The sequence below is a fragment of the Engystomops pustulosus genome, chromosome 2 (genome assembly GCF_040894005.1).
Source record: "Engystomops pustulosus chromosome 2, aEngPut4.maternal, whole genome shotgun sequence".
In the NCBI taxonomy this organism is placed as follows: Eukaryota; Metazoa; Chordata; class Amphibia; order Anura; family Leptodactylidae; genus Engystomops; species Engystomops pustulosus.
Window position 1 is genome coordinate 147,554,910 of NC_092412.1, and position 22,222 is coordinate 147,577,131.

General features: G+C 40.6%; 1 protein-coding gene across 1 annotated transcript in view; it reads right to left on the bottom strand.

The window, feature by feature from the left end:
* CSF3R (colony stimulating factor 3 receptor) overlaps nucleotides 1–22,222 on the bottom strand; it is a 56,712-nt gene that overhangs the window by 4,854 nt on the left and 29,636 nt on the right. Inside the window, exons 8-16 of the mRNA XM_072136799.1 lie at nucleotides 20,754–20,907; nucleotides 18,448–18,530; nucleotides 14,522–14,732; nucleotides 13,209–13,388; nucleotides 9,838–9,936; nucleotides 9,307–9,453; nucleotides 4,140–4,280; nucleotides 3,860–3,953; nucleotides 3,551–3,629 (exon numbers count right to left, since the gene is read on the bottom strand). Coding sequence (XP_071992900.1) covers nucleotides 3,551–3,629; nucleotides 3,860–3,953; nucleotides 4,140–4,280; nucleotides 9,307–9,453; nucleotides 9,838–9,936; nucleotides 13,209–13,388; nucleotides 14,522–14,732; nucleotides 18,448–18,530; nucleotides 20,754–20,907 — 1,188 coding nt within the window. The remainder of the gene's footprint in view (nucleotides 1–3,550; nucleotides 3,630–3,859; nucleotides 3,954–4,139; nucleotides 4,281–9,306; nucleotides 9,454–9,837; nucleotides 9,937–13,208; nucleotides 13,389–14,521; nucleotides 14,733–18,447; nucleotides 18,531–20,753; nucleotides 20,908–22,222) is intronic.

The following is a 22,222-nucleotide window of genomic DNA, read 5'->3' on the forward strand; positions in this document are numbered from 1 at the left end:
GAACCAGGTAGAGAGTTGGTGTATCCACATTTTATGGTAAATAATGATTTGCTGTATAGAGTTAAGAAAACCGACTCTGAGGTTGTGGAGCAACTTGTGGTACCACAGTCCCACATACGCTTGGTATTGGAGCTGGGCCATTCACATGTACTGGGTGGGCACCTGGGGGCAGAAAAGACCAGGGAACGTATAGAGCGGAGGTTCTTTTGGCCCGGTATCTATAAGGCAATAGAGGACTTCTGCCAGTCTTGCCCAGAGTGTCAAATACACACCCCTAGACCACACTTCCGTAGTCCGCTGATCCCACTACCCATAATTGAAATACCCTTTGAGCGCATAGCTATGGATTTGGTTGGGCCCCTTCCTAAGTCTGCCAGGGGGCACCAGCATATTTTGGTCGTACTTGACTATGCCACACGCTATCCCGAGGCCATCCCTCTCAGAAACACCTTCAAAAGCAATAGCAAGGGAACTATTCCAAATGTTCACTCGAACGGGGATCCCTAAAGAGATACTAACCGACCAAGGGACACCGTTTATGTCAAAGGTCACCAAAGAGCTGTGTCATCTCCTAAATATTGCCCAATTACGTACGTCTGTATATCACCCACAGACAGACGGTCTGGTTGAAAGGTTTAATAGAACCTTAAAGGGGATGCTCCGGAAGGTAATTGACAAAGATGGGAAAAACTGGGACCGCCTTTTGCCCTACTTGATGTTCTCTATAAGGGAGGTGCCACAGGCATCCACAGGGTTTTCCCCATTTGAATTGTTATACGGTAGACACCCCAGGGGGCTATTGGATATAGCCAAGGATACCTGGGAACAGGAACGCACACCACACCGTAGCCTTATTGAACATGTGAGTGAAATGCAGGAAAGGATGGCCGCCATAATGCCCATTGTGAAAGAGCACATGTTGCAGGCTCAAGAAGCTCAAGCTAGGGTGTACAATAAGTCTGCAAAAGTCAGGTCCTTTCAACCCGGTGACCGTGTGTTAGTGCTTGTGCCGACAGTTGAAAGCAAATTTTTGGCAAAGTGGCAAGGCCCCTATGAGATTCGGGAAAAACTAAGTGAGGTAAACTATAGGGTGTATCAACCAGGGAAAAGAAAGCCACTCCAAATTTACCATGTGAACTTGCTCAAGCCTTGGAAAGACAGAGAGGTGCTGACTGCTGGAAGTTGGCCTAGAGATTCACCTAGTCATGAACTACCAGCAGTCCACATATCAGAAGCCTTGTCTGCAGTACAGGTACAAGAGGTCAAGGAGTTCCTACAGAGAAATAGAGAGGCTTTTTCTGACCTGCCAGGGCGGACCAATGTCATACAGCACGACACAGTGACAGAGCCAGGCCAAAAGGTACAGTTGAGACCTTATAGGGTACCAGAGGCTCAAAGACAGACTATTTCAGAGGAGGTGGGAAAAATGTTGTCTCTGGGGGTTATAGAGAAGTCTAACAGTGGTTGGTCAAGCCCCATAGTTCTGATTCCCAATCCTGATGGCAGTCTTAGGTTCTGCAATGACTTTAGAAAGTTAAATGAAGTTTCAAAATTTGACGCCTATCCTATGCCACGAGTAGACGAATTGATTGAAAGATTAGGTCCGGCAAGATACATTACTACTTTGGATCTGACCAAAGGCTAAAGCGGCGAAGGAGAAAACAGCATTTTCCACGCCTGATGGTCATTTCCAATATGTAGTTCTCCCCTTTGGCCTGCATGGTGCGCCGGCTACATTTCAAAGATTGATGGACCTTATTTTACAGCCTCACAAGGAGTATGCGTCTGCATATTTGGACGATGTGGTTGTTTTTAGCCCAGACTGGGAGTCGCATTTAAAAAAGGTCCAAAGGGTGTTAAACTCAATTCGAGAGGCGGGCTTGACAGCTAACCCAAAAAAATGTGCCATAGCCCTGGAGGAAGCCAGATATTTGGGATATACCATTGGGCGAGGTGTCATTAAGCCCCAAATGGATAAGGTTGAGGCTATAAGAAATTGGCCTAAACCTGTTTCAAAAAAGCAGGTAAAGGCTTTTTTAGGAATAGCCGGGTATTATAGAAGGTTTGTGCCAAACTTTGCCACAATTGCAGCACCCCTCACAGACCTTACCAAAGGGTCAAAATCTGCTATGGTCAAGTGGGATGAGAAGGCAGACAAAGCGTTCCAACAGTTAAAGGAGATGTTGTGCAAAAGGCCAGTGTTGATAGCCCCAAATTTCAGAGAAGAATTTGTGGTCCAGGCAGATGCCTCTAATGTCGGCTTGGGAGCTGTCCTCTCCCAGATAGTCAATGGAGAAGAACATCCTGTTGTTTATCTGAGTAGGAAATTGTCTTCTGCAGAAAAGAATTATGCCATCATTGAGAGGGAATGTCTTGCGCTTAAGTGGGCCATTGAGTCCCTAAGATATTACCTACTAGGGAGACAGTTCAGGTTGGTGATGGATCATTCTCCCTTAAAATGGATGGCTCAGAATAAAGGGAAAAATGCCAGGGTAACCAGGTGGTTTTTAGCCTTGCAGGACTATAAGTTCTATGTAGAACACCGCCCAGGGTCTAAGCAAGGTAATGCTGATGCGTTGTCCCGTGTCCACTCTCTAGGGGCACAAAGTGCTCCTCCCCACAGGTCTGAGCAGAGGGGGAGGGTATGTAGGACAGTGGCTGGAAAGGTAATAGATGGTGTATATATTCCTTTCAGGTTACTTCCATACCTGGGGTAAAGGGTTAATGCACTGATCAGAGACTACACAGCCCTAATTACCAAGTGCAGCTGGGAGAAGGGGTTTTATCCCAGAGCTGCATACTGGGCTGGAGCTCTGTGTGAGAGACATTGCTCTGGAAGGCTTGCCAGCCGTGTGTCACTAGCCGCTGTGAGTACGCTGCTTTGCTAGAGAGGGACCTGCTGATGTACAGGTAGTGCTCAGACGAGCCCGTTTTTGTTTCCCCGCTTTGTTTTATTTTACTTGCCTGTAAAGCTGCATTGTTTTGGCTGCCAATAAAAGCCGCAAGGAAACCGCATTTCTGCCGTCAAGCCTGTCTGTGTCTCTGGACTTTGTCACATTAAAACTGACCCCGCTACAAAATGTTGAAGACTGCATACCCACACTGAAGATTGGAACTTTTATAGTATTGTGTTTAATAATTACTGTATCGTGAAGATTTAAAGGGGTATTCCGGGATTATGAACATTTGATACATAAACCCATAATGATATAAATAAATGAATATAACAAAACTCAATGTCATTAGGTATAAAATGGAGCTTAAATAGTTTGATTTTATGATTCACAAAATTTTATAGCCTCTCTAAAGTAGGTAAAATTATAACCAAGATGGTCGCCAACGGACTGATTAAAGGATCAGTAGCATTTTAATTCTCCAATACAGTGTATGTCAACAGCAATTTTCTGCTAAGGGGAGCACAATTTGAATAACAACTAATTACATATTTGCTTATATTTTACTGACTCATTTGTATTTGAATTATGCTGATTCCTGGAATACCGCTTTAACATTTATTTGTAAAGTACTGGAACAAAATTGATGATCTCACCTCTTTTAAGAAGGCGGTCAACTTTCCCATTTGACTGTTGGCAGGATCTGGGACAACAGGCCAGAACCGACTTTTAACCCTGTTATTGTAAAAGAAAGCAAGAGATACCATATTTAGTAAGCTTACAGGACACACAAAAAAACAGAAGTAAACTTTAAATAGAGCGTTTTTAGTATTGTATGATTTAACTGTTAATAAAACTTTAAAATTATTACATTCCCTTAAAACAAATATCACTAACACTAGTGTGCAGACAAAACAGATCAAATAACTTCTTAAAATTATTGTTTTATAAATTCCTGGATTTACCTGTCATGTTTTAGGATGCAGGTTATCATGGAAACAATAATAAATAATCCAAATAGAAGGAAAATCAGGAGCAACATATTGATGTCTTCATTATCTGGATAGTGGATAAATGAATAATGTAAACACATTATATGAATAATACAATTTCTTCTGCAACACATTCGCTGAACAATTACCGAATAGAAGCATGGATAGGAGCATGAGGTCAGATCTGTCTCTTTCTAAATTGTAGGATAATCGTAGTAGTCAAGGGTGCAAATTCTTTCAACATCTTACTTACCTAAATTAGCAGTATGAAGCATCAGTGCAGTCCCATTCACACTTCCTCCAGATGATGAACTCATAAGAAACACTTGATATGTGGTTGATGGGATCAAGTCTGTGATGTTATATGTTGCTGTTGAGCCATTTACAGTTGAGCCTAAAACAATGTAAAATATTAGTATTAAATTTTATACATTTCCACAAGGAACAATAACCCACAATATGTAGATATATATAGTACAGACCAAAAGTTTAGACACAACCACAACTTCTCATTCAAAGAGTTTTCTGTATTTTCATGACTATAAAAATTGTAGATTCACTCTGAAGGCATCAAAACTTTGAATTAACATAGGAATTATATACTTAACAAAAAAGTGTGAAACAACTGAAAATGTCTTATATTCTAGGTTCTTCAAATCATTCCAAAAGCATTAAAAAGTACAACAAAGTACATCGACATTTCGGCTCGCTAGGAGCCTTTTTCAAACATGGAATAAAGAAGAACATTTTTTTCACCTAATACTGGACGTCTTGGAGTGCTGCCTGTATTCGTGATTATATATTGTGTGTGTTGTTTGTATTTTCCTTGAGTATATACTGTGTATATGTGTTTATATGCATCTACTGTATTTCTACACACACATTTTTATATAAACATATATATGTGCACATTTAAATACAGGCAGTCCCCTACTTAAGAACACTCGACTTACATACGACCCCTAGTTACAAACGGACCTCTGGATATTGGTAATTTATTGTTCTTTAGTCCTAGGCTACAATGATCAGCTGAAACAGTTATCACAGGTGTCTGTAATGAAGCTTTAGTGTTAATATGACAACCCAACATTTTTAAAATCCAATTGCCACAGAGACCAAAAAAGTTCTGGCTGGGATTACAATGATAAAATATAAAGTTCCGACTTACATACAAATTCAACTTAAGAACAAACCTACCGACCCTATCTTGTATGTAACCCGGGGACTGCCTGTATATGTACATATATGATGTATGTGTGTTTTTGCATATGCTGTGTATATGGTATGTATGTATATGCTCTATATACTGAATGTGTCTGTGTATTTCCCGTATGTGTGTGTACATGCTGCATGTGTGTATATTCTGTATGTATATGCCGCATGTGTGTATATGGCGTTTTTATACTGCATGTACGTGTATATATGGTCAGTATATACTGTATGTGTGTTTAATATATATATATATATATATATAATATATAATGTGTATGCAGTATGTGTGATTTTTTATACAGTATGTGTGTATATACTTTATGAGTTTGTATATACACTGTAACAGAGTGCATAAATGTGTGTGTATACTTGTATACAGTAGGTGCGAGTATATGAGTGTAGAAATTTCTGTGTGCATATAAGTATATAAAGGTGTGTATATATGAGTGTAGAAAGAACGTGTGAGGGTCGTATATCTGGCTGCAAATTTGCTGCCGTATATACTTCCCTCATAGGGGCTCGGTACGGCGAGCACAACGAGTACTTACTGTTTCGAGCTGTGGCCGCAAAAGAAAGAGAGCGTATCTATGGCTGTAAGAACGACCATGTGGCTCTATTCTCTATGGAGAAGGGACGGTGGCCCGTTATCACCTCTCCAGCGTGCCAGACATGTACCTGCCACGTTATAGCCGGGTGCGCACACGTTTATGTGAATGCTACCTAAATATGTATATATTTTTGGGGGGGAAGGGGGGCCCCATGAAGAAATCTTCTATGGGGCCCAGCCTCTCCTAGTTACGCCCCTGCTTTGATAGGATTACATTTATCTCTATTTTGGATAGTTCATTTAGGATTTGCTCCTCTGCCCAGGTTTTCCTAGCTCCCCCATTTGCAGACCATTGACATGTAGTTGTTGCATATCATTTGACTAGGTACAACACTGACACCTAGCGTTTGTTCATTGCCAGTCTTGGTGCTGAGTCTATGTCCTTTGCTACCATCTGTTTTTCATATTTAGTGTGACTTATTAATTATGTGTTTGTCTGTTATTATTTTTAGAACTCAATTTCAATAAAGAATATAACTATCTTTATGTTTACATATTTTGCTTTGGGTTCGTTTAATCGCCTGCTTCTGGCAGAAGCCAGTACATATCACTCAGCCATTATCTCTGCAGGAGCCAGATGCTTAGGAGGTCCGAGGACACAGAAATCCAGGGCAATTATGGAGTGGGGCAGAGCAAAGCTGGAGGTTGGGACCTGTGAATGTGAACACCTCACACAATGTTCATACCATTATCACTGGATAGCTTCCCAGGAAGTGGCCCCTTCAGCTCACCAGCCCACTGGATATCTGTGCATATCTGGGCTTGAACAGCAATTTGTTAAAGGCAAAACTCACTTTGAAGTGCTCACTGCACAAGTGCTCTGGGAGCAGGGAGGAAGGGGTGAGACACTGTAACAGCCTGTAAATTTAGATTAGAGAGGGGCTTGGGTAGCCCTTCTGGCTTATTAGCAAAGTTGATTTTAGAAGGAAGGTGGCCAGGGATATGTCACGGGTGCCCCCGTGTACCTCTGTGTGGCGTGCTGCGCCCGCTGCCTGTCTCACCTCGCCAGGTTCCAGTGGCATCTTCTGCGGCTCGTCATGCGCGCACCCCCCTCCCAGGGCGTGCGCGCGCCAGCCCTGTAAGATTTAAAGTCCCAGCGCGCTGATAATTGCTGCTAACCGGCCGCCTTCCCTGATAAATTCCCAGCCCCCTCCTTTGTCCCCTGCTGGATCTTTGTGCTCTATGGCTGAGAGAAAGCCTGATTTCCCGTTGTGACCTCGATTCCGTTCCTCACTCCGATCCCGTACTGCCTGTCCTGTCCTCAAACTATTCAGAACAGTCCTTGTTAAGCTTGTTAACCGTTTAACCCTTTACCGACCCATGACGTGGCTGCGGGTGCATGGTGAGGGCGCACAGTGAAATTCTTAAAATCCAAGCCCACAAGAAAACAGCGCAAATGCTGTTTTTCACCAATTTAACAGAATTTTTTTCCCCGCTTCCTAGTACACAGCATGGAATATTGAATATCGTTACTGTGAAGTGCAATTTGTTACGCAGAAACATGCCGTTACACAGCTCTTTATGTGTAAAAATAAGAACGTTATAGATTTTTGATGGTGGGGAGTAAAAAATGGAAATGAAAAAACAAAAAAGGGCCTGGTCGTAAAGGAGTTAAGCATCAAACATGTACCATAATTTAAAAAAAATGGAAGTTATAAATGGAATTTTTAATTTTTCACAATAAAATGTTTATTAAGCTCTAAAATGTACATGTTCATGCAGGATCTAATGAGAAAACACATCTCATATTTTGTTTGGCAATTTCTTTCGGGTATGGGAAAATCCCACATGTGGATGTAAACCACATCATGAGCCCATAACAGAATGCAGAAGGGAAGGAGCGCCATCACACTTTTGGAGGCCAAATTTTGCTGAAACAAATTTCAGGTGCTAATGGCATTTGCTGAGCCTATAAAATACCAGAACAAGAGAAACCCCTAAATCGTGACCCCATTTGGCATGGAAACTATAGTAACACTATTTTGGCCCATAGATAATATTTTATTAACTTTTTTAGCAGGAAATCAAAAATAAATTCTATTCTGATACTGAATTTTTACTTTTATTTTTTCTTTTATACACCTTACAGCATATATATTGTTATTTATTTTCTGTGGTCAGAACGATTACAGCGGTATCCCATTTGTATAGCTTTTTTATGTTTGAACAATTTTGCAGAAAAAAAAATGCATTTGAAGAGAAAAATCACTTGTTTTTGTGGCGTAACATCTAGATTTTTTGTTGTTTGACCTGTACTAGGGCTTATTTTTTGCAGAATGAGATTTAATTTTTTATTCGAATCATTGTGGTTTAAATGCGACATTCTGATTACTTTTTATTGCTTTTTTTATTTGGTTGGATGAGCACGGTGTTCACTTTAGGGGACTTTTTTTTTAATTTGATTCATTTGATTGCTTGTTGAAAGTAATACACTGCCATACTGTTGTATGGCAGTGTATCACAGAGTCAGTTGATGAAGATGCATAGGCTGACACGCACATTGACAGGTCCAATCTATCATTGTGCTGCTGCAGAGGGCTGCCCTAGAGACGATCGTTGCCACCCCCTAACAGGTGTGGGTTTAAAGGATTAAACAGCTGGGATCATGGCTATCGCAGGAGACCGACTGCTGCATACATCCGGGCACCCACACTGCTGTCATAATTGAAAGTTGTCACAGTGAACGTAGTTCTGGATGAAAATGTACGTCCAGGTGCACAAACTAGATGCCGACCTAGACATAGATTTTTTGCTCTTGGTCATTAAAGGGAACCTGTCACCAGGGACCTCATTTTTCACTAAAGACAGATTGTAAAAGCCCATGACACCTGCAGTGCAAATATGCCTTTCTGCCTTTTCTAAACATTTGCATTACAATATAATTGTGTGTTATAACTTACTCTTCGTTACATCCCGACAAAATCCTGGGGTAGTCACAGAGGCTGGACTTTGGTTTGGATGCATTTCAAAAAACAGCATGTGACTTGTCTGAGCTGCAGGCTGTCTCCATGTTTGTGCTCCTGTACAGCTCTGTTCCTCCCTCACTGATGTCAGGCTGACCAGGCTGTGACCTCTGAGAAGAAGCAGGAGGTGGAGCTAGACAGGAGCACAAAGGTGGGGGCCAAGCTCTGAGGAGTGGGTAACACAGACAAGCCACATGTTGTTTTTTGAAATGCATCCAAACCAAAGTCCAGCCCCTGTGACTATCCCAGGATTTTGTCAGGGAGCAAGGTAAGTTATAACACACACTTATATTGTAATGCAAATGCTTAGAAAAGGCAGAAAGGCATATTTGCACTGCTGGTGTCATGGGCTTTTACAATCTGTCTTTAGTGAAATATGAGGTCCCTGGTGACAGGTTCCCTTTAAGGGTTTAAGTCAGAATAGGTGTGCAATGGTCTACACCATGATCAAATTTGTTATATGAAAATGAAAACTGGGAAATAACTGGAGGATATATCCAAATAGATCTTTGATGAAATGAACCCTACATTTTGGGACTGCAGATGTGTGATTATGACAGACTTATAACACCATTTCAAATTTACCACCAAGGCACGTGTTTCCATGCTGTGGGAGGAAAATGCAGTGAAACGCTTACTGTTCTCTTTTCCACTTGTGTCAGTCCAAAAAACAGTGTAGTTGGTAATGAATCCATTGCTTTTTTGCACAGGAATTGGGTCCCATTGCACCACAGCTTGCGATTTGCTGACAGTTAACAATCGAATTTCTGGAGAATAGTCTGGTGCTTCAAAAGAAAGCATAAAATATAAATGATAGGCCTTCCTTATAGCATGGTTATAGTTTATCACACACACTGCATATTATTGATCATGTAAATGAGATTTTATAAATAGGATAGGCTACAGCTCATGTTTTAATAATCTTAAAGCCACTTTTTGACTATGTGGATGGCTAAAATATACAGTAATCAACTTACGGTAGGTACTTTCATTTCTGGTTTACTACAGAAAGTACTTCTGTAAATGGGATAATCACTTTTGTAATTTATAAATTCCTGTAAACTCACATTTCTGAACGGGTTTACATGAAATTTATAATATCAAAACATTTGCATATATATTATCCATATTTTATGAAAGAAATGTGATCTTATAAATGAATTGATTACCTCCTTCTTTAGAGTATGCGTCAGTCTCTCTGGCCATGCCTATACAGTCTTGATATAATGGATACAATCTTACACTGTACCTTTGGAAGGGTTCAATGTCTGAAAAAGAAAAATAAGAGTTTGCTAGTAATGATTATCGTGGCATTTTGAGAATAATTAAATGCAAAATGCACAATGTCTAAGTAATAATTTCTCATATGAGAAAACACAGTGTGGCAACTAATATGTCACCAATTAGGTCACCACAACAGCTGCCATGTCATAATCATCATGTCATAAAACTAATCTAGTCTAGGGATGAGCCGATAGATTGTAACTTCCAATGAAAGCAACATGACAACCTCTCTGCTCTGCTACCAGCTTCACATGAAATAGAGAAAAAGAAAAAAAATCTTTTAATGTACAAGATTTTTTTTTTTACTAAAAACAGATACAGAATTTATGTATTGCATGCCACCCATGTGCTTTGTTTTATTCTCTGGCACCAGCACAGTGCCAATATATATTTGAACTAAAAGTCAGACAAGGTGTTTGCCTGGGAATTTCCCCAATAACAGGAGGAGAACTATCACTAGTGATTACTCTTAGTAACCATTTACAACCATACAACCAATATATATGATAGCTAAAGATATTTCTTATTCCCTAGTAGCCTGACTTTCATTAAAATGTCAATGTTACCAACATTTACCTCACTTAACTACGAGCACCCTCAGGTTGGATATGAAATACGATTTTGTGTGAAATATCACCCATTTACCTACAAGAGAAACCTCCTCCAAAGCCATACTCAAATGAGCAGAGAAGTAATTTATTAGCTTAGATCAGTCACTATTAAAGGCTGGAGGAGTAGCGTCAATTCAGACAGGCTATCTCTAGTTATATAGACCCTAGAACCAATATAATAACTTCATATTTAAATATAGTGATCTAATCTATCCGATTGTGAGCTACAGAACCCGAGATACAAGCCGTTACAGTCATATTTAGGCCACATTTACACAATGTATGCCCGCCGTACCGTAGTACTGTGATATACATCAGCGCCGGGGAGAGGAGCAGGGGATGAGCGCAGCTCACCCCCGCCCCTCTCCATAGGAATACATAGCGCTGTATTCGGAGAAAAGTTAGGACATATACCGCTCACGTACGGCGCCGCGAGGCCATAGAAGTGTATCGGGGACGAGCTCCTCCTGGTTCCGTATGATGATAAAATATACACACCTCCTTTATAATCATTATTCAGGCCGGCCACAAGCGCTGCTTGGCAGGCTGCACAAGGAGTACTGCTCACGCGCTATCAAAGATTTGACATCACCGGCTGTCTGCAGCACTTGCAGCCGGCCAGAAAGATGAAGATGAAAGGTGTACATATTTTATCATCATACAGAGCCAGGAGGTACTCGGCTGCTGAAGGCCCAAGCTCTTTCGGCTCATTATCATATTTTTATAAAGTACTTTATTCTGTGTAGCGGACCTGTATAAGGATGGGAGAAACACTGGCCCTTAACCCCTAAGGTAACGAGCATTGCTTTGGTGACAGTCTACCACCGCTAAATGTGGTGGTAGATGTCCTTTAAAGAGGCATAGCTAGAAAGGATATTTCATACCCTACCCTAGTTTATTGGTGTAAAGTCGCAAGACTTTAAATAAAGTTAGAAAATATCCTGTATGTATGCAAATTGGGTATTATTGTACACTCTCTTACACAATGATAACTGAAATAAAAAACTATATACAGGCAGTCCCCGGGTTACGTACAAGATAGGGTCCGGAGGTTTGTTCTTAAGTTGAATTTGTATGTAAGTCGAAACTGTATATTTTATAATTGTTAATCCAGAAAAAATTTTTTGGCCCCAGTGACAATTGGACTTTAAACATTTTTGCTGTAATGGGACCAAGGATTATCAATAAAGCTTCATTACAGACACCTTACAGCTGATCATTGCAATCTAGGATTATAGTAAATTATTCAGAAAGCTTCACCAGAGGTCAGAGGGGTTTGTCTGTAACTATGGGTTGTCTGTAAGTCAGGTGTCCTTAAGTAGGGGACCGCCTGTATCTTTAAACCCAACTAATAAGATAACAAAGGTCACTTTTAGATGGGTATTAGCAGCACAATAATGGAACCCTCTGCAGCTCATAAGAATTTGAGTAGGAACTCAGGTATAATGGAGGGATTGTGTGAAATAAAAACTTTATTCAGGAATGTGTGTACTGTTCCATGCAACTTTTTGAACAAGTTCTGGGTCACAGTGTCCTGTCATCATGAAGGACATTTTTGTGATATATGATGATAGGTTCCAATAGCCTCTGACATGTTTATATCAATGCCTTTTTATGCATCTGAATAATATCACAGCTTTTTAATTGTTTCTTTAACATTACTGGGCTTACTGTCAATAGTGTGGGGTGTGTCCCAGAGAACGGGGGGGGGGGGGGGACAGTTCAAATGAAAATGGCTTGTGGCAGTGAGCAGACGTAAGTGGGGAAAAAGTGCATTTCAGTGGCTGATGGAGGGGGAGGAAAATAAAGTGGAAAGGAGGCATTGAGGAGAAGATGATTTGTGCAGTTTTAACTACCCTCCAATCCAAGGACCCACCACATGCTGCTGACAGGGAGGCAAATAATATTAAAGACACAACTAAGAAGCAGTGGAATTATTCAAATGCACAACAAAAGCATTTCTAATCAATATGCCAGAGGCTATGGGAACCTGTAAGCATGAAAAGATGACCTACTTAGTAATAGGTTCCCTTTAATATATAGCCACATTAGGTGAAGAATCTAATATTCATCCTCTCCCTACATTACGTAAAAAAATATCACTAACTATATGACAGAGAGAAAGTGTACTCTGATTGTTCTAGTTAGGTGAGGGTTAATAAAATGAACAATATTTCATGTTATCCCTTAAAAATAATTAACTACAGATAAGGTCAAATTTCTGTGTGCTGTGTAAAGCTCTTCTGTGTACCCAGCTCCTTCTCCTTGCTGGCTAAGAAGCCAGAGGGGGGAGACACTTCAAAGGGCTATAACATTGGATCCCTGATACAGAATTTTTCTGAAAATCTCCTCTTTCATATCAAATTAGGATTTTGTTTCTAGGTGCCAGGAACTGGAGATATAACTGTTAAAGGGCATTGATTTATATACTGTATGTAAAAAAATTGCACCCAAAATTGTCACTTTAAATCTGAATATTTATGGATCCCTGGTATCTAGAAACACAATTTTAAATTCATATGAGATTCTAGGTGCCAGGGATCTAAAGTTATGGCTCCTAGAATGCAGGACATATATGAGATATGTCCTTGTTTATATGGGGACTAAATAATAAAAGAGATGAGGTCTACACTACTGTAGTTTACCTTGCAGAATTGAGCTCATGCTTCCTTTTTGTTCAGTTTTCCAATTCATTTCACAGTCAGGTAATTCTGTACGTTTATACCACTCCAACAGGTAACCTTCAGCTGAAGATGGTGGATCCCACATTACTTGCAAGCTTGTATCATTATTGGAAGACACTAGCATTTTAGATACTGGTGTTCCTGTAAAGGCAAACATAATGCTAAGGTTATATTTTCTGCTACAATCTATGAATTTATCATATTAGTAAAACTAATTAATTGTATAATCAAATCTTTTTAGACTATTACTGACTACCATGATGCATATAAGAGCAGTAGTGTTACAAGAAACCAGTGGGCTCTGGTGAGAACTTTGGATTAGGTCCCGTATACCTAAACTCTTGCTGCATTCACCATCCTGCACATTACACTTGAAATGTTCCCTGTATATGTACTGTCCTACAGCCTCCCCTTATTAATGCTATGTCCAGCAGCAGCCTTCTCTCATTTATGAAATGTTCATCAACCTCCCCTTAGCAATGAAATGTCCAGCAACAGCCTCCCCTCTCTAATGAAATATCCAGCAGCCTCCGTTAATTAAATGACCAGCAGCATCCCTGCACCAATTAACTGTCCATCAGCTTCCCCTTATTGATTAAATATCATGTAGCTGCCCCTCACTAAATGTCCAGCAGCATCCTTGCACTAATTAAATGGCCAGCAGCCTACCCTCAGTAATGAAATCCCTAGCAGCCTCCCTTCAATAATGAAATCCCCAGCAGCCTCCTCTCAATAATTAAATGCTCCACATCCTCTCTTCAGTAATGAAATCCCCAGCAGCCTCTCCTCAGTAATGCTGTTAGGAAAACTCACAACTGGAATACTGTTCACAAAAGAAATACCCCTGTTCAGGCTGACAGAACAGAGAGAAGGGGCGAACTTACCCTGATCTGTCCCTACCAAGGCAGAAACCCACTTGAAGGTAGAGAGCCTCTGCCACAGGAACCTCCTATCTACCCTGCAAGGCCCTGGGAGGTGAAATATCCCCACAGAGCATTTCTGAGACCTGTGCCAGTCTCAGAATCAATTGTATTTATTTGTCTTACATACTTACAATTGTCTTCCTCATTTATGGACCCATTTTATAACCCATAAAAATGCTTTGCAACCACTACCAGCAATGTAAAGTGGTAATGGTAGATCAGTATGCTCATAAAAACATAAAAGCTAAATACAGTAAATTATTGGCAAAACAAACCAGCACATTTAGAAAATATAAATAAAATGTAGAATTATGTTAATGTATAATAAACCAATTCTTGACTATAACTAACCTATTCTGGCAGGGAAGGTAATTTCTTTTACTGGAGACACTCCAGCATTATTACACGTCCATATGAAGACACTTTTCATTGCTTTGTGCAAGACAATGGTACAATTGAGATTGGTTGTGTTGCATAAAATGTTGTTTGTCTCATGTAGATCAGAAGAACTCTTCACAATGTACCACACATGATCTGCATTGGCCTTGTTTTTTTCCAGTTTCTGTAGAAAATTAATGCACTTTAATAAAAGCTTCTCATTTCAACCAAAACTTGCATATTATTATTCCAAGAATATAGTTCAGATGTAAAGCACCAATTTAGATTACATAATAAGATACTGTAATATAATAGTCCAAGGGTATTATAACTTTACTTTGGTAATCCAGTGCTGTAGCTACTATGACAATCCTGGGTGGCTTGTGACTTCTAAAGCCAATCAGTGGCATTGCAGTGATCTTTTTTACCACTGATATATTTCCCATCAGGGAGGTATCATGCTCTAGTGGTCACATGCCACCCGGTCAATAAGAGAGACTAGAATATTTATGATGTTATGATATTAAATTTGGAGATCGTCAAATGTAAACAAATAGAATAATAAAAAATGCAATGCAACTCATGTAATTAATTACAAAAACATCGCTCCAATGGCTGTAATCTATACAACTAACATGTTAATCTTGGGGAACTACCTCCTCAATTTCCAGAACAGCCCAGTTGCAATCAAGTCCTGGGATCACCCTAACCCACTTTAGGGAATTCACCATGTCTTCTGACCTATGTTTCCCTCAGTCAATTTGTCTCTGTGTCTCACCTGTGTTCATCATGCATGGCCAGAATTGTCACCAATAACCAGAAAGATACTCTGGTCATAGGTCAGCCAAGACATTTCTGCCTTGTCTACCCTCCTGGCATCATGGCACAATCTCCTCAACCTCATATATTAAGAGGTAGCAATTATATCTTACTGAAACTACATAGTAATGGTAAAACATGACGACTACCTCTAAATATATAATTTAGGGATTTCTGTTGATGCAAGAGCTCATGCGGGAGAATAGGAGACTATTTCTTCAACAAATATGCCTTATGGTTCATCCATTGGAAATTATATTTGAATGGAGCTGGAGATATGTACGACAGATGACACACTAATGGTATATAACATCTAAAACATGGTGACTGACCATATGTAATGTGAAATATGTTACATGCAGTATTTACTTGGGATATTGTCTAGCTTTAAAGCTGCTTTTATCCCACTGCAAATAACCCCTCTACTTGCAAAGTGCTCTTGCAAAGAAATAGAAAAGCAGATTCAAATGCTAATTGAAAAATACCTTATTCAGGCCTAAAACTTGTTGTTATTGAATACATTTCAAATTACATATATGTTTATTAAATAGTAATTCTGTAAAAGTGAGGTTTTCCAGATTAACCCTTTAACGACTTGGCCTTTTTTAGTTTTTTCACTTCCATTTTTCACTCACCAACTTCAAAAATCTATAACTTTTTTATTTTTCCACATAAAGAGCTGTGTTATGGCTTATTTTCTGCGTAACAAATTGCACTTCATAGTGACGGTATTTAATATTCTATGGCGTGTACTGGGAAGCGGGAAAAAAATTCCAAATGCAGTGAAAATGGTGAAAAAACACATTTGTGACGTTTTCTTGTGGGCTTGGATTTTACAGCTTTCACTCTGCGTCCCAAATGACATGTCTACTTTATTCTTTGGGTCGGTACGATCACGTGGATACCAAATTTGTATAGGTTTTATAATGTTTTCATACATTTAAAAAAATTAAAACCTCCTGTACAAAATATTTTTTTTTTATTTTGCCATCTTCTGGGGACAATAACTTTTTCATACTTTGGTGTACAGAGCTGTGGATAGTGTCATTTTTGGCGAATTTTGATGCCGTTTTCATTACTATAATTTTTGGGACTGTGCGACCTTTTGATCACTTTTTATTAATTTTTTTATATTTTTCAAAATGGCAAAAAAATGCTATTTTCGACTTTGGACGCTATTTTCCGTTACGGGGTTAAACATAGTGAAAAAACATTATCATATTTTGATAGATCAGGCATTTTTGGACGCGGCGATACCTAATGTGTTTATGATTTTTACTGTTTATTTATTTTTATATCAGTTCTAGGGAAAGGGGGGTGATTTGAATTTTTAGGTTTTTTTATTATAATTTTTTTTTTTAAACTTTTTTTAATTTTTACTTTTACTATTTTTCAGACTCCCTAGGGTACTCTAACCCTAGGTAGTCTGATCGATCCTATCATATACTGCCATACTACAGTATGGCAGTATATGTGGATTTTACTCCCCATGCATTACTATGTGCAATTAGCACATTGTAATACATGGGTTAAAATGAAGTAGCCTCGGGTGTTCAGAACACCTGAGGTTACCATGGCGACGGATCGCCACTCCCCGTGACGTCATCGGGGAGCAGCGATCCACAACAAGATGGCGGCGCCCAATGCGGCGCCATCTCTTTGAAGCCGCCGGCAGCATTGCCGGCGGCGATCGCGGAGAAATTGCAGCAAAGACTTACCGGCTATGGAGAGGGCTCGGCCCGCGAGCCCTCTCCATGCACCGGGACCCGGCGCGCGCCGTACTAGTACGGCACACGTCGGGAAGGGGTTAAGGGACATGGTGATAGGGGTATTCTATGCAGGACAAAAATTTGAAAATAGATTAAACCAATCTTTTTGTCGTAACTAGAGATGAGTGAGCACTAAAATGCTTGAGTGCTCATTACTCGAGTAAAACTTTTTCCGATGTTCGAGTACTTGTTTCGAATAACGAACCCCATTGAAGTCAATGGGAGATTCGAGCATTTTTCAATATGTGTGAAGAACACATTGCAGATGTTTCCATACATCTGCTAACTTATCAGAAGACATGTGTGCAGAACGGTGTTCTTCACAATAGTATGTGAAGAACAATGGGGCAGATTTATCAAGCTGTCTGAAAGTCAGAATATTTCTAATTGCCCATGGCAACCAATCACAGCTCCCCTTTAAAATATTCATGAGCACTGTTTAAATGAAAGCTGAGCTGTGATTGGTTGCCATGGGGAACTAGAAATATTCTGACTTTCAGACAGCTCGATAAATATGCCCCAGTATGTGTGAAGAACACATTGCAGATGTTTCCATACATTTGCTAACTTAGCAGATGTATGAAAACATCTGCAATGTGTTCTTCACACATATTGTTCTTCACATACTATTCTGAAGAACACTGTTCTGCGCTAATGTCTTCTGATAAGTTAGCAGATGTACAGAAACATCTGCAATGTGTTCTTCACTGTGTTCACTGTGTTCTTCACTTAAATGATCGTTAATGATCCTTAAATGATCCTGTGTTCACTGTGTTCACTGTATTCTTCAGTGTTCTTCACTGTGTTTCCTTAAGTGAAAGCTCGTTTGCGAGCAGGCGAAATACTCGTCCAAGCAACGAGCCGTTTTGAGTACGCTAATACTCGAACGAGCATCAAGCTCGGACGAGTATGCTCGCTCATCTCTAGTCGTAACTAATTTCCCACAAAAATGATGCAGACTGACTGTGCAATTCATGCAGCATATTTCCATAACTGTTTATCTGCAACTGGTATCTGTTAATATCTGTTACTGCTGCAGAATTAGGAGAGGAGGTTTTAAGCAGGTGAATCCATGTTGCGGATACCAAATCTCTTAATGGAGTATGGGGTGGAAATGTGTATAAATCCCATTGAATAAGCTGCTCTGTATTATAATGTGGATTTTCTGTGCTAAATTCTGTATGGTAAATCTGTGTGTTGTCCAGACCGTGTGCAGGTGACCTTATAGTCCAAATTATTCCTTTTAATATTTTAGCCCTTGCATTTGTAAAACCCTCAGCCACAAAATAGTTCATGCACATGTAAGCGTACCTTCCACATTAGCTGTATTTTCAATGAACCGTTTTGTGTGGATTCCAATGTCCTCCACCAACTCTCTAATTTCTCAGCTGGAGCTAGAATTAGAATAATATTTAGAAAGAAAACATATTTTAAGTGTCTTATGATAAATATCAAAGGCTTCATGTTACTGTGAATGGCAAGGATCAAACGGCCATTTTACTATTAGCGGGGGGGGTCGTTGCTGAGCATTGTCCAGCCAAATGTCATGATTCAAAGTTAATTTTTATGTAACCTGTTTGCTTGCCTGCCAGCTTCTCCTTGATATTTTATTAGAGATAGTTGTCCGTCGGCCTGTTTTCTTCCCCTTATCTTGCTTTGGTTTATAAAAAGCTTTAGGAGCCATTCTCTGTACATTTTGTAGCTTTGGAACAAGGCCTCTGACAAAACAGTGCACAATTTATTAACCTTTTCGGCTACAACCTGGGCCTGGTTGTACTCGGTGCCATAGAAGTCAGAGATGGGCAAATCACGGCAAAAATTACTGTCGGTTGAATGGAGCCTTAGGCCAGGTGTGTTCTGCAGTGATTCCCATTACAACAATAAAAAACAGAGAATAATTACCGTATATACTCGAGTATAAGCCGACCCGAGTATAAGCCGAGACCCCTAATTTTACCACAAAAAACTGGGAAAACCTATTGACTCGAGTATAAGCCGAGGGTGGGAAATGCATTGGTCACAGACCCCCCAGTATACAGCCCAGCCAGCCCCCAGTAGTATACAGCCCAGCCAGCCCCCAGTAGTATACAGCCCAGCCAGCCCCCAGTAGTATACAGTACAGCACAGCCCCCAGTAGTATACAGCCCAGCCAGCCCCCAGTAGTATACAGCCCAGCCAGCCCCCAGTAGTATACAGCCCAGCCAGCCCCCAGTAGTATACAGCCCAGCCAGCCCCCAGTAGTATACAGCCCAGCCAGCCCCCTGTAGTATACAGCCCAGCCAGCCCCCAGTAGTATACAGCCCAGCCAGCCCCCAGTAGTATACAGCCCAGCCAGCCCCCAGTAGTATACAGCCCAGCCAGCCCCCAGTAGTATACAGCACAGCCTGCCCCCAGTAGTATACAGCACAGCCTGCCCGCTGTAGTATACAGCACAGCCTGCCCGCTGTAGTATACAGCACAGCCTGCCCGCTGTAGTATACAGCACAGCCTGCCCCCAGTAGTATACAGCACAGCCTGCCCGCTGTAGTATACAGCACAGCCTGCCCCCAGTAGTATACAGCACAGCCTGCCCCCAGTAGTATACAGCACAGCCTGCCCCCAGTAGTATACAGCACAGCCTGCCCCCAGTAGTATACAGCACAGCCTGCCCCCAGTAGTATACAGCACAGCCTGCCCCCAGTAGTATACAGCACAGCCGTGCCCCCAGTAGTATACAGCACAGCCGTGCCCCCAGTAGTATACAGTCGTGCCCCCAGCAGAATAAAAAAATAAAGTTATATACTCACCGTGCGTCCCGATGCGCAGCGCTGCTCCCCCGATGTCATCGCGGCTCCTATTCTTGCTTCAGCTTGCTGGGCGCCGTCTTGTTCTTCTCGCGGGCGGCGCCTAGTATGACGCGCCGCTGCTGACGTCATACTAGGCGCCGCCCGCGAGAAGAGCATGGCGGCGCCCAGCACGCTGAAGGAAGAACAGCCGGGAAGCCAGAAGAGGAGCCGCGATGACATCGGGGGAGCAGCGCTGCGCATCGGGGCCACCGGAGGGTGAGTATATAAGTTTATTATTTTTTTAGTCAATTTTAGTTGCCTGACACGAGTATTGACTCGTGTATAAGCCGAGGGGACGTTTTTCAGCACATTTTTTGTGCTGAAAAACTCGGCTTATACACGAGTATATACGGTACTGGTTTCGTCTTTTAGTTGCGATTTTGCAATGGACCTGGGCCAGAATTGTACCAAGGTATTGGGAAGGTTGAATTATTCTCCCCAATGCGAAACGGAATATGAAATACAAAGCGGCAATAATTTTCCCCTGTGAGGTTTTTTTTGGTATATGAAGCGATTTTAATATCAATACCGTCCAATAAATTGGGATTGTAATCTGCTGCAGATTAGCAACTGGTGATTTTACTGTGACTAACCGGCAGCAATTTCGCACCAATTTGCAGCTTATAGCACAAAAATATACTCTAATTCCCAGTGATAGCATTTAGTGATACTCTCCATGCTTAGAATTTTATTTTTCATGATTCCCAAATCTTTACATTGTTAACGGTAATGACTAGTAGCAATCATTTGATTGACATACATCTATTTCTACTTTTAAATGAGAAAACATACCTAATTCGGCAGTAATCATACTCCTTGTTGGTCCCCATTCACTCCACTGTCCAGTTAGGAATTTACGGATACAGCGAACCTGGAAATCATACTTTGTAGCAGCCAACAATCCACACTGATCCGCTGTTTTCACATCAACTGGTATCTCTATAGGCTAAAGCCAAGTCATATGGTTAAAAGATTCATTTACTATAATATTACAAGTAATTTTATATTTTTATCTGTTTTATCTTAAATAAAACCTAAGGTTAATCTGTTTTATACTAAAACTATAAGTAAATATAACTATAGCAGGACTTTTTAAACCCTCCAAAATGTCAGCTGGACAATCTGATGTTTTCATTAATATCATTTTGAGAACTGTATGACTTTTTGATCGTGTGGCAACATGGCAACATTTTTTTTATGGTATTTGAACATTAGGGGTCTTCTAGCTAATAAAATGTACTGTATCGCAGTATATTGTAATGGTGAATGTTCGGTTATATATTTTAATGCTAAATGTTCTCAGCCAGTAATAACACGAGACTTCCAAATGTCTTGGAAACTGATTGCAGTCAGCCATTGACATCATGGGGTCAGCATTCATAGCCAATGTGATGTTTTTTCAACTTCTGAACATTTATATATGGGATAAGACCAATATCTTTAAAGATACTGAGACTCATTTATTAAGGGTCACGGCGTACATTTTTGTCGGACTGTACAGCTTTTTCTGGGCTAAAACGACTTGCACTTGTATTTAAGAAGTGTGTGCGCCGGGATTGTGGCGCATGTGACCTTTTTGTGGCACAGCTGTACTGGCTTCCATGCGACACAAATTAGGGGGTGTGCCGTCGGACGGTCTGACTGATTCGGACTGATAGCAGTATTTCAAATTGTTTTGCAACCCTTTGTTTATAATGCACCACAAAAAATATGGTGAACTCTGTCGGACCTGAGCGGGGGAAACGACACATTCATGATTTCTGGTGCACGATCTTAGTGAATAGCCACAGGTTGCACTTTCAGTGAACTCCGGTGACCCTGTAAGTAAATGTGTCCCACTATATTTTGGTATGTGTTGTCATACTTAATCGGATATGAAGTTGGTGACATATAGGAATTGTGGTGTTCCAACCTTGATGGAGGTTTTGGACCCCTACTGTATGTGCAATGTGTGTGTTTTTAATATTTTTGTTTTCATTGTCTAATTACATTTCAATAAAATGTATTACTTTGAATGAAATTTTGGGTTTCTTGCACACCTCTTTGCCTTTTGGATCACTCATATTTTCGTTCAAGTGATGCGGTTGGGTTCGACATTGGCACTTAAAAGGTTAACACCTGTGATTGGTGCTTTTTTTAAACCCTTTAGGACAGTGATGGCAAACCTTTAAGACACCGAGTGCCCAAACTACAACCAAAACCCACATATTTTTCGGAAAGTGCCAATGCGACAATTTAAGCAGTAACTTATTACTCTCTGC